At 46.6% G+C, this 14,395-nt stretch overlaps 2 protein-coding genes, 1 long non-coding RNA gene and 2 gene segments (V, D, J or C); 4 read left to right on the top strand and 1 right to left on the bottom strand.

The window, feature by feature from the left end:
* Positions 1-14,395, top strand: part of LOC102940154 (immunoglobulin epsilon heavy chain-like) — a 1,331,510-nt gene that overhangs the window by 855,112 nt on the left and 462,003 nt on the right. Inside the window, 1 exon segment of the mRNA XM_043527004.1 lies at positions 6,706-6,708. Within this exon segment, the coding sequence (XP_043382939.1) occupies positions 6,706-6,708 (3 nt within the window).
* The window catches only part of LOC119563587, a 797,667-nt gene that overhangs the window by 341,301 nt on the left and 441,971 nt on the right, over positions 1-14,395 (top strand).
* LOC119568011 overlaps positions 1-14,395 on the top strand; it is a 937,337-nt gene that overhangs the window by 843,036 nt on the left and 79,906 nt on the right.
* The window catches only part of LOC102948108, an 883,083-nt gene that overhangs the window by 814,290 nt on the left and 54,398 nt on the right, over positions 1-14,395 (top strand). The window lies entirely within an intron of this gene.
* LOC122462699 overlaps positions 1-14,395 on the bottom strand; it is a 480,831-nt gene that overhangs the window by 461,116 nt on the left and 5,320 nt on the right. The window lies entirely within an intron of this gene.

Here is a 14,395-nt window from a genome sequence, read left to right as displayed (position 1 = left end):
TTTCCAGCAGTTGACAAGAACGTCTGAGGGAACAGTCGGGGGGGTGGGGTGGGGAAATAAACATGGGGAAATAGTTTTACTTTGTGTAATGACCCATCCACTCCCAGTCTCTATTCAAGCCTAAATTAATTGTATTCCGTTTGCAAATTAATTCCAATTCAGCAGTCTCTCGTTGGAGTCTGTTTTTGAAGGTTTTTTGTTGAAGAATTGCCACTTTTAGGTCTATGCCTGGTGAAATATGAGTGCCTAATTCCCTTGGGATCCTTGAAAAAAATACACACAATGGTTATTTGTATTCCAGAAATCCTGCCAGGGGCTGTCTGAGAGTGAGACTAGACAGAAAAATCAAAGGGTGAGAGAAAGGAGGGATTACCCTCTCTGATTTACAGATGTGTGTGTAGGGGGGAAATGGCAGAGTGACTGAGGCCCTGATTTTTCAAGGAATTCTATAAAATACTTAAGAATTCAGCAGAGCAGAAACTGGATTCCTGGGTGACTTCACTAACCACTAGGCTACACAGCCTCTCTCTCAGTCTTAATGACAATTTAAGCATTTCATACAAAGTGGAACAACTTCTGCAGAGGAAGATACACCCTCCACCCCCAGAATACCCCATAACCTGGTGGGTAGGGCGCTGCCCTGGGAGGTGGGAGACCTGGCTGCAAGTCCCTGCTTCGCATCAGGCAGAATGGGGATTTGAACCCAGGTCTCCCACATTCTGGGCGAACGCTCTAAGGGGTTTGGGGATAAAGGGGAGGGGTGGCACCTGGCCGCTGTGTTCTGTGGGGGCCTGTTGTGGCATTCTCTGAGTATGTCTCCCAGACGAGGCCCCACAGGCTAGATGAGCAGGGGAAGGCCCAGTTTGAATATCTTTCACAGGCCTTTGGCGTAACTGCGGTGTCAGGACAGAGGCAGGTTTATCCAGGCGTCCCAGAAGCTCGGTAGGTGTCTACGGATACGTCCACACTGCTCTGTTAACCTGGGTTGTGGACTCGAGTGGCCCCCCTGCATTGTAAACCTGGCCTTACCCAACGGCTGGACCCAGCTCTTCCAGGCTGAGCTGCCACGTCCGGACAGTGCTACGCAGCCCTTGATTTGGGCCTGCGGCACGAGCTACATCCCAGCTGCAACGTGATGGTGTACGCCGACTCCTGTTCGCTTCCTTCTGCGTTCGCCTCCCCGGCAGCCAGCCGCGGAAATGCCCGCTTGAATTATGACCTCAGTTCCACGTCTCCTGAAAGGAAGTGACTAGGAGGGAACAGGGCAGATGTTTCCTGCCGAGGCTAGAGGGATGTAATGGAGACTGATTTATCAATGGTGAAAGGAAACAAGAACTGGCTGATCCATAGTTAGTAGCAGTTAATAACCACAGAGCCGGCAGAACCCTTCATATTTCACTTGTCTTATGTGGCTAACAACTCCTCCAAATAAATGTCCATGCTGGGTGTATTTAACTGTGGGCTTCCACAAAGGATTTCTGCCTTAAATTTGACATCTACAGAAGGAGTATATTACAAAATCCTCCTGCAGGAAGGTTAATTTGATTGTAAGTCTATATTAGACTGTTTTTTAAACCTATCATTCCAGCCAGTGCGAGTACCCCCCAGTGCAAGACTGTGTCTCGCCCCCCCATGTTACTTGGCCAGTTAAACCCAATCCTGAGCAGGTTTAGGACTAGAGTCCTGACTCCTAGCCCCAACTGCTTTAACCACTGGACCACACTCCCCTCCCAGAGCCAGGGACAGAACCCAGGCATCCTGGCTCCCAGCCCCCAACTTGACCCCACTCCCCTCCCAGAGCCTGGGGTAGAACCCAGGAGTCCTGACTCCCAGTCCTCTAGACCCCACTCCTTTTCCAGAGCCACAAATAGAATGCAAGAGTCCTGACTCCCAGCAACTCCTGCACTAACCCACTAGACCCACTCTCCACCCTGAGCCAGGGATAGAACCCAGGCGTCCTGGCTCCTGCACCTCCCCACCCCCAACCACTAGCTCCCCACTTCCCTCAGTTGGCAAGAAACGGAGCCTGGGGTCCTTTACTAGACAATAGAAAATGCTCCCTTCTCATCTGATGCGGTCTGTACTCAACATTACCAGGCATTACTTAAAGCCTAATACAAGATTCATAAGTGTGGAAGGGCCCATTATAATCAGATGGTTTCACCAAATACCTGCTGCTCTCACGGGGACAGGGATGAGCAGCGGTGCACAGAAGGAAATGTTTATTACTATTTGTATTGCACTAGATCACGGGCCTGCTGTGGTAGGCGCTGTACATTCAAGCAGCAAAAAACTCCCCTCGCCGTGAGGAGTTTGCAATCTAAATAGACACAACAGACAAAGGAAAGGCCATTCCTGTTTTGCACGTGCAGAGCTGAGGTGCAGGGAGATGAAATGAGGTGTCTGCCACCACCCAAGGAATCTCTGCCGGTGGCAGGCTGGTGCTGACCACAAGGCCAACCTTGTGCTACAGATGTGGTGCTTTGTGCTCAAGCAGGTGGCTCACCGATTGCAGCCTAGACCACAGCACGGTTCCATCTCTTCTGAAGTGGTCGACCGAGCAGAAACGTTGGAGATCCACCATCCCAAACCGCTTCCTTCAGCGCTGGCGTTTGCTCTGTTTCATCCGTCCGGCCTGACGCCCAGGTGGCATGTTAAACACCCGCCCTGATTATGCGGCAGGCGTGCTGAATGTGGAGAAAAAGAAGAACAGAGGCAATACTGGAGAAACGACCACCCAGGTAAGAAAAAAATTAAAGTCAGCCTAGAAGTTAGGGGATGGGCCGCCATGTAAAACACCCTAGGAACACAGAAGTAAAATATTGGGGTTGGGGGAAGAAATGACCAAACTGCATCAGAAGCGGGGTGGAGGAGCCATTCTCCAAGATGGTTGGGCACCAGGTGCTTGAGAAGAGCCTCTGTCGCTTTGTTTTTGTGGTTTAATCGTGTTGAACTCCGAGCCTGGAAAAGAACATGTAGCTGTGAGATCCACACAGACTATTGTGTTCTGCACACAAATTGTTTCCTCTGAACCCTTTCAAATTGGCTGCCTTTCAGTTCAGTATGAGATACATCACCTGCCACGGGTACAGAGACCCTTTCAGGCAAAACCTTACCTCCATAGATTCCTTGCCAGGAGGAACTGTTGTGATGTGGTTTGAGCATTGGCCTGCTAAACCCAGGGTTGTGAGTTCAATCCTTGAGGGGGCCATTTAGAGATCTGGGGCAAAAATTGGGGATTGGTCCTGCTTTGAGCAGGGAGTCGGACTAGATGACCTCCTGAGGTCCCTTCCAACCCTGAGATTCTAGGATTCTATGATCATCGAGTGGGACCTTCAGCACAACGCAGGCCAGAACTTCCCTGAATTAATTCCAATTTTTAGTTGACCCCAAAAGAAATGTTTTGGGGTTTTTTCATTTTGGTGAGGAAAGTCAAAACGGCGCCACTGCAGGTCAACCCCCAAACAGATTTTTCCGTTCAGCCGCTGAACCAAACAAATCAGTTATTTCCCCAGCTCTCTGCCGATGTTCCTAAACTGTGGCCCGGGGAGATGAACTGAGTTGTCTGCAGCACACAAGGAATCTCTGCCTAGGGGAGGAATTGAATCTACAACTTAGGTGGAAATTCAATATTTCGTACAGGCGATTTAGTGTGGGTGGAGGAGTTGCATTTCCAGCCTTGGAGCTAGATTTGATGCTCATATTTATAACAAGGAGGGCAGAGAGGCGGCGGGAGTTTTTGTCATGGTGTTCATCACGGTGTGGGCTGGGGGGCTCACAGTGATGCAGCGCTGTATTAAAACCCTGTGCACAGGGACTGGGAAATCTTCAGAGCCTGAACGAGAACACAAGCCATGCTTATGAACAGCAGTCAAGTGCTGAGCCTGCTGCAGACTGCAGGGAGAGGAGGATTCCCCTTCTGAATGCATGCTGCAAATAGCACTGCATTGTCATTTCCCCGCCAGACAAAGCTTGCGAAGAGCAAAGATGATCCAGAGCCTAAGGCAGTGGGTTAGGACTGAAGATCTGAGTCTATTCCCAGCTTTGCTTCAGAGTCCCTGGGTGACAGGCAAATCACTTCCCTTCCCCATGCCTCAGTTCATCATTAGAATAAGAAATTATCATCATCAGGGACCCCAGTCAGAATCCCATAGTGCTACCCACTGTATCCACATAAAACAAAACTTGTTCCCCGACCATCAGCGCTTACCCTGTAAGTATGGAACTGATCCAAGAGATGAAGGAAGCACAAAGTATCCCTGAGATGATGGTTGATGGACAATAAATAAAGATGGACATAACAGAAGCTTCATTCAATGACTACACACCCCTCTGTCTAGCCACCCTTCCTCCCACAGTCCCTGCCTACCTAACCGAGCAATGGTGACCAATAACAGATGGTTGATAAATAAAGATTGATAACGGATTATATCTAAGTAATGATCAGTGTTGATAATTGCATATTGATAAGTGATGATAGGTTGATAAATGACGGGTAATAATTGCACTTTGGTGATAGGTTGATAATTGATGGTTGATAGTTTGAAACTGATAAGCAATTATTGACTGTTAATTAGAGATTGCTGCTTAATAGTTAATTGGCGATTAGTTGATTGGTCAATAATTGATGGTTGAGGCTTTAAACCTGATTATTGCTAACTGGAGGCTTTAAATTGATTATTGATAATTGAGGGATAATTGATACTTGATTTGTGGATAATTCATCATCGATAGCTTGCGATAACAGTACAGGCAACTTAATGTGGCTGGGTGGATACTCTGTATTTCCATCTATAAACTTGTTTTTATTTTCCTTCTTAGAACAAGGTGGTTTGGCAAGCTGGAAGGGGTTGAAGTTTTTGATGTGGTTTCAATCATTGTGGGTGGGGGGAGCACAGTGACTCATTCTTATACAAAAACCTGCTGCAGGCAAGAGGGAAACCCTCATCGCCTGAGCGATAAATGTCAGCCACAGCAGTGAGCGGGGCCCGAGCCTCCTTGACACAGAGCCAGGGACTGTGGGATGGGGGTGAATCCCTCCACCCAGCTGGTGACCCGGTCCAAGAGATTTGGTTAGAATTTTCAGCAAGGTCTAAGAGAGTTAGGCGGAGCCCCTCAGACGTATCTAGTATCCCAACTTCCATTGATTTAGTAGAATCTGAGCCTTAGTGAATTTCATCAACAGGAATCAGAGTAACAGCCGTGTTAGTCTGTATTCGCAAAAAGAAAAGGAGTACTTGTGGCACCTTAGAGACTAACCAATTTATTTGAGCATGAGCTTTCGTGAGCTACAGCTCACTTCATCGGATGCATACTGTGGAAACTGCAGAAGACATTATTATATACACAGAGACTATGAAACAATACCTCCTCCCACCCCACTCTCCTGCTGGTAATAGCTTATCTAAAGTGATCATCAAGTTGGGCCATTTCCAGCACAAATCCAGGTTTTCTCACCCTCCGCCCCCCCCCACACAAACTCACTCTCCTGCTGGTAATAGCCCATCCAAAGTGACCACTCTCTTCACAATGTGTATGATAATCAAGGTGGGCCATTTCCTGCACAAATCCAGGTTCTCTCACCCCCTCACCCCCCTCCAAAAACCACACACACAAACTCACTCTCCTGCCGGTAATAGCTTATCCAAAGTGACCACTCTCCCTACAATGTGCATGATAATCAAGGTGGGCCATTTCCAGCACAAATCCAGGTTTTCTCACTCCCCCACCTCCATACACACACAAACTCACTCTCCTGCTGGTAATAGCCTATCCAAAGTGACCACTCTCCTTACAACGTGCATGAAAATCAAGGTGGGCCATTTCCAGCACAAATACAGGTTTTCTCACCCCCCCCCCCGCCTTTTCCAAAAAAAACCACACACACACAAAATCACTCTCCTGAGCTATTACCAGCGGGAGAGTGAGTTTGTGTGTGTGTGTTTTTTGGAAAAGGGGGGGGTGAGAAAACCTGTATTTGTGCTGGAAATGGCCCACCTTGATTTTCATCCACGTTGTAAGGAGAGTGGTCACTTTGGATAGGCTATTACCAGCAGGAGAGTGAGTTTGTGTGTGTGGTTTTTGGAGGGGGGTGAGGGGGTGAGAAAACCTGGATTTGTGCTGGAAATGGCCCAACTTGACGATCACTTTAGATAAGATATTACCAGCAGGAGAGTGGGGTGGGAGGAGGTATTGTTTCATGGTCTCTGTGTATATAATAATGTCTTCTGCAGTTTCCACAGTATGCATCCGATGAAGTGAGCTGTAGCTCACGAAAGCTCATGCTCAAATAAATTGGTTAGTCTCTAAGGTGCCACAAGTACTCCTTTTCTTTTTGCGAATACAGACTAACACGGCTGTTACTCTGAAACCTAAATTTTCAAAAGCACATAGGCACCATTGAAATTAATCCCTTGGCCAGATCCCCCACTGGTGTAAATTGGCCTTGCTTAAAAATTTGGGCCGGAGAGTCTAGATACTCCAGTTATAACAAAGCTGTGTCTATCTATCTATCTATCTATCTATCTAGCCTTATACACCCCCATCTATCCATATCCGTTGACCACCATCTATCCCCATCCATCTATCCCCATACACACCCATCTATCTATATCTGTCAATCCCCATCTACTCCAATACACACCCATCCCTCCCTCCATCCATCCATCCCCATACACATCCATCCATCAATCCAACCCCATACACACCCTTCCATCCATCCATCCCCATACACCCCATCCCTCCTGTCATAAATATAAAGAGAAGGGTAAACCCCTTTAAAATCCCTCCTGGCCAGAGGAAAAATCCTCTTACCTGTAAAGGGTTAAGAAGCTAAAGGTAACCTCGCTGGCACCTGACCAAAATGAGCAATGAGGAGACAAGATACTTTCAAAAGCTGTGATGTTGCCCTCCATATGATGTTATGAAAATATCCTAATGAGTGTGAATATAATGTAACTGGAATATGCTTTATGCAAAAGGTCCCTTGTAAGGTATCATTACAAAGCTTATAATCTACTGAGTGTGGTCATCCTATTTGTATGAAAGTATCATTCTTGTATTTGAAACTAGAAATATAAAATATACTTCTGAGGTCCTACTGTAGTTATGGAAAGTGTGGGCCATTAATGGTGGTTTAGAATCTTGTTGGCTCCCATCAACTAGGACAACTGACTGTGAATAGTTCTGTTTACTTGCAAGCGTTCCTGTGAGTTGGACCAGGAAGAACGAAGGCTTGGGGTCTCAGAGGACATGTGACCATGTCACCTGGTACTGGAATCCATCTTAAACCTGGTGCTTTTCCATTTAGAAGGAGGGGTGGAAACCCAGAGAGAAACAAAGGATTTCTGCCTTGTGCCAAAGCTATTAAAAGGGGTGAAACAGAACAAAGGGGGCTACTGCCAAGAGAAATCCCCTAGCTACCACCTGAGCTGGAACAAGGACTGTACCAGGGGAAAGGATTGGGCCCAGACTAGAAAGGAGTCTAGTCTGTGAAAGAAGCTTATTGGAACATCTCTGAGGGTGAGATTTTATCTGTAACCTGATGTGCTGAGACTACCTCTGAGCCCATTTTCCCTGCCAGCTTGGGACTTCAGTACCCTGTCTTGTTCAGCCAGACATGCCAGCCTGTTGCAAACACAGGCCCAGGTCTGAACCATGTCCCCAAAAAGCTGCAGACTTAACTGAAAACAGCTTAACAAGTGCTCCTGTCTCCAGCACCCAGATACCCAGTTCCCAATGGGGTCCAAACCCCAAATAAAGCTGTTTTACTCTGTATAAAGCTTATACAGTGTAAGATCATAAATTGTCCACCCTTTATAAAGCTGATATAGAGATATCCCCAGCTGTTTGCTCCCCCAGGTATCAATTACTTACTCTGGGTTCAGTAATAAGCAAAAGTGATTTTATTAAATATAAAAAGTAGAATGTAAGTGGTTCCAAGTAATAACAAACACAACAAAGTAAGTTACCAAGTAAAATGAAACAAAACAAGCAAGTCTAAGCCTAATACATTTAAAAACTAATTACACCTAAAATCTCACCCTCATAGATGTTCCAATAAGCTCCTTTCACAGACTAGAATCCTTTCTAGTCTGGGCCCAATCCTTTCCCCTGGTACAGTCCTTGTTCCAGCTCAGGTGGTAGCTAGGGGATTTCTCTTGGCAGTAGCCCCCTTTGTTCTGTTCCATCCCCTTTTAATAGCTTTGGCACAAGGCGGGAATCCTTTGTTTCTCTCTGGGTTTCCACCCCACCTTCTAAATGGAAAAGCACCAGGTTTAAGATAGATTCCAGTACCAGGTGACATGGTCACATGTCCTCTGAGACCCCAAGCCTTCGTTCTTCCTGGCCTGACTCACAGGAAGGCTTGAAAATAAACAGAGCAATCTACAGTCAATTGTCCTGGTTGATGGGAGCCATCAAGATTCTAAACCACCATTAATGGTCCACACTTTGCATAATTACAGAAGGACCTCAGAGTTATATTTTATATTCCTAGTTTCAGATACAAGAATGATACATTCATACAAATAGGATGAACATACTCAGTAGATTATAACCTTTGTAATAATACTTTACAAGAGACCTTTTGAATAAAAGCATATTCCAGTACATTATATTCACACTCATTAGCATATTTTCATAACATCATATGGAGTGCAACGTCACACACCCATCCCTCTATCCATTCCCCATACACTCCCATCCCTATATCCATCCCCATACACCGCCATCCCTCTATCCAGCCCTATGAACACCCCATCCCTCCATCCAACCCCATACATCCCCATCCCTCCATACAGTCCCATACACACCCATCCCTCCAATCAGCCCCATACGACCCTTCCCTCCATCCATCCATCCCCATAGACACCCATCATCCCTCCATCCACCCCATTCATCATCCTGCCCCACATACCCCCATCTCTGTATCCAGCCCCATACACACCCATCCCTCCATTCAACACCATACACACCCATTCCTCCATCTATCCCCTTACACACTGTGACGTTCTGTACCTCGGGGGAATACCCTGCACCCCCATATTCATCCTTATAAAATGATTGTGTGGTATCCAATGCAAAGTTTGTCATGTCGGGTGTCTTTGGAAGGCTCATGATGCACACTGAGAATTGTTGTTCTAGTGATGTTATAGTAATTGTTGTTACAGTAATGTTATAGGAATGTTATAGGTTATAATTTCATGTATATAGTTATGAGGCTGAAAATGTGTCCTCATGGCTTAAAACAAGCCCAGACAAAAACTCTCCAAGAGCAGAGGGGCAGTTCACACCTCATCAGGGCATGTATGGGACAAACCCAGCCCAGCCTCACAGGAACAAAGGACGCTGGCCTAGGCAGCAACACAGGATCTGTTGGACTCTTGAGTGAGTCACCCCGCTTCCTTTGGTCAGTTTGGGACTGCGATGAAGTAATGCTCACCTGACCCTTAAGGAGGGGGGCAAAGCCAAGAGGGAAGAAAGAACATGCCAAAAGGGAGAGACGTTTGCCATGCTCCTCCTCTCTCTTCCACCTCCATCTACAGACACCACCACCACCAAGCGACTGAAGCACTGATCAAAGGGGAGAGCCTGGCTAAAGGGCAGCCAGGCAGCCTGTGGTGAGAAGTTTGTAAGGGCACTGAAAGTGTTAAGATCAGCTTAGAATGCGTTTTGCTTTTATTTCATTTGACCAAATCTGACTTGTTGTGCTTTGACTTATAATCACTTAAAATCTATCTTTTGTAGTAAATAAATCTGTTTGTTTATTCTACCTGAAGCAGTGTGTTTGGTTTGAAGCATGTCAGAGACTCCCCTTGGGATAACAAGCCTGGTACGTATCAATATCTTTGTTAAATTGACAAACTCATAAGCTTGCAGCGTCCAGCGGGCATAACTGGACACTGCAAGAGGGAGGTTTCTAGGGTTGTGTCTGGGACCGGAGATATTGGCTAGTGTCATTCAGTTCCACAATCCAAGCAGCGGCTGGCCAAAAGTGCTCACTGTGGCTCACTGTGAATGAACAGCCCAGGAGTGGGGTTTCTCACAGCAGAGCGGAGTAAGGATGGCTTCCAGAGTCAAGGATTGTAGTGACCTAGGAGATCACTGGTCCAGATAACACCAGGGGAACATCAAACATACCCATTCCTCCATTCATCCCCGTACACTCCCATCCCTCCAACCATCCAGCCCCATAGACACCTATCCCTCCATCCATCTATCCCCATACACCCCCATCCCTCCATCCAGCCCCATACACACCCATCCCTCCATCCATCCCCCATAAACAACCATCCCAACACATCCAGGCCCATAAACCCGCGACTATCCATCCATCTCCCATACACACCCATCCCTCCATCCAGCCCCGTACACCCCATCCTTCCATCCATCCCCCATGCACACCCATCCCTCCATCCGTCCCCCGTACACACCCATCTCTCCATCCAGCCCTGTACACCCCATCCCTCCATCCATCCCTCATACACACCCATACCTCCATCCAGCCCCCATACACACCATCATCCCTCTATCCAGCCCCATACACCTATCTATTTTGAAAGGAACACAAAGGAGTGACTATCCCAAATTCAATTTCAATAAAAGTTGGATTAGTAAGTAATTTGGGCCCATTAGTGTGGTCTAGCAGAGGGGGCACCAGTCCAGGAGACCTAGTTTCTATTCCCCTCTGTCCATGGGCAGGATAATTTCCCTCTCTGTCTCTCACTTCCCTCAGCTGAAATCAGGATCCTTATAGCACCTGCCTCTCACAAAGGGAGCAGAGCAGTGGGTTTCAGTAGAACGGGTGCTGAGCTGAGAACCTGCAGAATAGGTTTCTCTTCCCATATCCACCCATGGCTCCCTCTTTGTGCCTCAGTTTCTCCATCCACAAAATAGATGTCATGCTATTGGTCTTTTCTTTCCTTAAAGCACTTTGGCCCAGACTGTTAAAGGCATTTGGGCACCTAAAGGAGCAGATGGGTGCCTATTGGGATTGAAATCATCAGAATTTAATCTCTTAGATATTTCTCAACATTCCACTAGGCAATTATCTGCACCCTTAGGCACATAAATATCTTTATACCTGTACTTTACATCCAGAGGTCTCAGAAGGCCAGATTTCCAAGAGATATTGCTGATTTCTCTCCAGATCCTTTAGCTGGTGTGTCTTGATTTAGGACCAGGTTTACATGAAGTCAATGGGAGTTAGGCGCTTTGCTGAGATGTGTTTGTAAACCCCATTATGTGCCTATCTGCATCTTTTGATATCTTAATATCTTTGTAAATCTAGCTGGACTTCCCTCTAGAGAAAGGTTTCAGAGTAACAGCCGTGTTAGTCTGTATTCGTAAAAAGAAAAGGAGTACTTGTGGCACCTTAGAGACTAACCAGTTTATTTGAGCATGAGCTTTCGTGAGCTACAGCTCACTTCTCCGATGAAGTGAGCTGTAGCTCACGAAAGCTCATGCTCAAATAAACTGGTTAGTCTCTAAGGTGCCACAAGTACTCCTTCCCTCTAGAGAAAGTAAATAAGTGTTATTTACTCCTTTTCATAACACAAGAACTAGGGGTCACCAAATGAAATTGATAGGCAGCATGTTTAAAACAAACAAAAGGAAGTATTTCTTCATATAATGCACAATCAACCTGTGGAACTCTTTGCCAGAGGATGTTGTGAAGGCCAAGACTATAACAGGGTTCAAAAAAGAACTAGATAAATTCATGGAGGATAGGTCCATCAATGGCTATTAGCCAGGATGGGCAGGGATGGTGTCCCTAGTAGCCTCCATTTGCTAGAAGCTGGGAATGGGTGACAGGGGATGGATCATTTGATGATTCCCTGTTCTGTTCATTCCCTCTGGGGCACCTGGCACTGGCCACTATTGGAAGACAGGAGAGTGGGCTAGATGGACCTTTGGTCTGACCCAGTAGGGCCGTTCTTATGTTTGTTTGTTTGGGTTTTTTTTTTCCAAATCACAACCCAAAATATTTCAAAGCAATCCGGGGGAGTTAGGCACCTGGGGCCAGATTTTGAAAGAGAGGCCCTCAGGGCCCAGATCTTCAAAGTTACTTAGGCACTTAACTCCCACTGATTTCAACAGTCTATGGAGCGATGCTGCTATATACCCACTGAACATTTAAAACATCCCGCAGAACGGTTTGTGTTTCTGTCTATCTGGAGGCCCTTGGGTCGCTCTTGGAGTGTGTATCTGGCCCTGCAGACCTTGCAGGGCACAAATAAGGACAGGACAGGGTTGGATTCCTCTCCTCAGTCCCAGCGACAATTCCAGCCAGCACTAGATTCTAAAACCAGGATGTGGGTTTTTCTAGCCAACTGTAATGAACCATGTATGTTGCCAGGGCACAAACCCCCGGGCCCCTCATCTCAGGAAGTCTCAGGAGGGAAATGTTGACTGTTGCTTTAAAAAATAAAATCCCTTGACTTCCGGAGGTGGCCTCTGCTTCAGATAATCTGCAGCTGTGCTGAGAAGCTGGAACCACTGTATCCTCGATCCTTAACAGCTGGGGATTTTAATGGAGTGTTTGTGTTGATGGAAAGTATTGTCATTGGATTCATCGATGTTCTTTCAGAGACCAGAGAAAGGGTCGGTCGGTCTGTCTGTCTGTCTATCCCCATGCATCCCTTGTATCTATCCCTCACTGCCACGGTATTGAACACATCTTACTTGGACCTTTTTATTAACTCATTATCTGTGGAGCTTGGTTCACCCAGAAGGTCATTTTCATACATACCTCCATGAATTGGCTTTCCCCAGAGACACATGCACATGAGTTGCAATATGTTACTGGGATGCAACTGAGTACCAAGGACCAGGGACAGCAATTGCAGAGCCAGCAGGTAAATTCAGGCTAATTTTCCTCTGTATCTGGTCATTACCATTGCTTACTTCAAAGTGCTTTGGTTGCTTCTTTATTCTCACTCAGGACCTATCACCCCGATTGACTAAACTGGGAAATTGTCCAACATCCTGGCAGATTTTGAGGCCTCTTGTTGTTGCTGGGGAGGAAAAACTTTATCTAAAATGTCTGAAGTTGAACAAAAGCAAAGACGACACAACGGCTCTGAACAGATTCCTGAGGACAATGGGATAACTGCGGTGGGCTGGCCTTCAACGAGCATCTCGCCATGGTTCTGAGCTCACTCTGCACGCCGCAGGAGAGCTGTCATTCTGGGGAGAATACGCTGCATCACATGTCACGGTGGTGTTGAGATCTTGGTTTAAGGATGAAGCAAAGCCCAGCCAGGGACTCTTGCGCTGAACTTTCATGTTCTCAGTTCCAAAGCCCTCAAACGGGTATAAACTGGCCATGAATCAATTTAGGTTGGAAATTAGAAGCAAATTTCTAAGCCTCAGAGCTGGGAGGTCTGGAACCGCCTCTCCATAGAAGTAGTGGGGGGAAAACAACCTGGCTCATTTTAAGATGGAGCTTGATAAGTGTCACTGGGGTTCCGTGCTGTCTGCAGTAGCAGGAGACTGGTTCAATGACCCAGAGTTCCCTTTCAGTCTTCGGCTCCTAAAGAATGACTGGGTTTATTTGGAGGGGGAGCGAGGGAATGGGTAGGCAATTCACTTCTGAATGATACTGTCAACTAGAGAGACAGAGGAACACACAGAGAGACTAACTCCTCCTAGCTAATAAATCTAAACATAAGAGCAGCCATACTGGGTCAGACCAAAGGTCCATCTAGTCCAGTATCCTGTCTGCTGACAGTGTCCAATGCCAGGTGCCCCAGAGGGAATGAACAGAACAGGGAATCATCAAGTGATCCATCCCCTGTCGCCCATTCCCAGCTTCTGGCAAAATCCTGTCCCCATTGGAGTCACTGGAAACTTTTCCGTTGACCTTCACTGGTGCCAGGATTCCGCTCTCTAATAGCAGGAACGTCACCTGAAAATAGAGTGGGAACGGGAGTTAGGACACGTTTTTGTTTGGCATGGCTAGGAAGACATACAAATGTGCTGGTACGAGCTGGACTACTGGGGCCAAGGCACCATGGTGACTGTAACAACAGGTACATTATGTGGATTCTTCTGTCCTTCCTATAGATTTTTATTTCCCAAGAATTTTCTGTAGGTAGCCAAGAAGGTATTCTTAGTTTATCCACACCCAGGTAGTTGCGATAAGAGTTGTTGGGGCAGAGGAAGCATGGCCAAAAAAAGCCATAAATATATAACTGAGGATAGACACTGTTGGGGGAAACTGTTGAATGTTGAGATTATGAAAACTTCTTAAGAGCGATGAAATTCACTGGGAGCGAGGCACCCGACTCCCTCAGCCACCTTGGAAAATCCCAGCTGCATTAATGCAGATGTTAATTATATTACTCCCAGCCACAGTAATTAATGAGGGCCAAATCCAATGCAAGGGGATTTT

The sequence above is a fragment of the Chelonia mydas genome, chromosome 13 (genome assembly GCF_015237465.2).
Source record: "Chelonia mydas isolate rCheMyd1 chromosome 13, rCheMyd1.pri.v2, whole genome shotgun sequence".
In the NCBI taxonomy this organism is placed as follows: domain Eukaryota; kingdom Metazoa; phylum Chordata; order Testudines; family Cheloniidae; genus Chelonia; species Chelonia mydas.
Note: the sequence above shows the minus strand (reverse complement) of the source record. Positions and strands in the feature narration are given on the sequence as shown.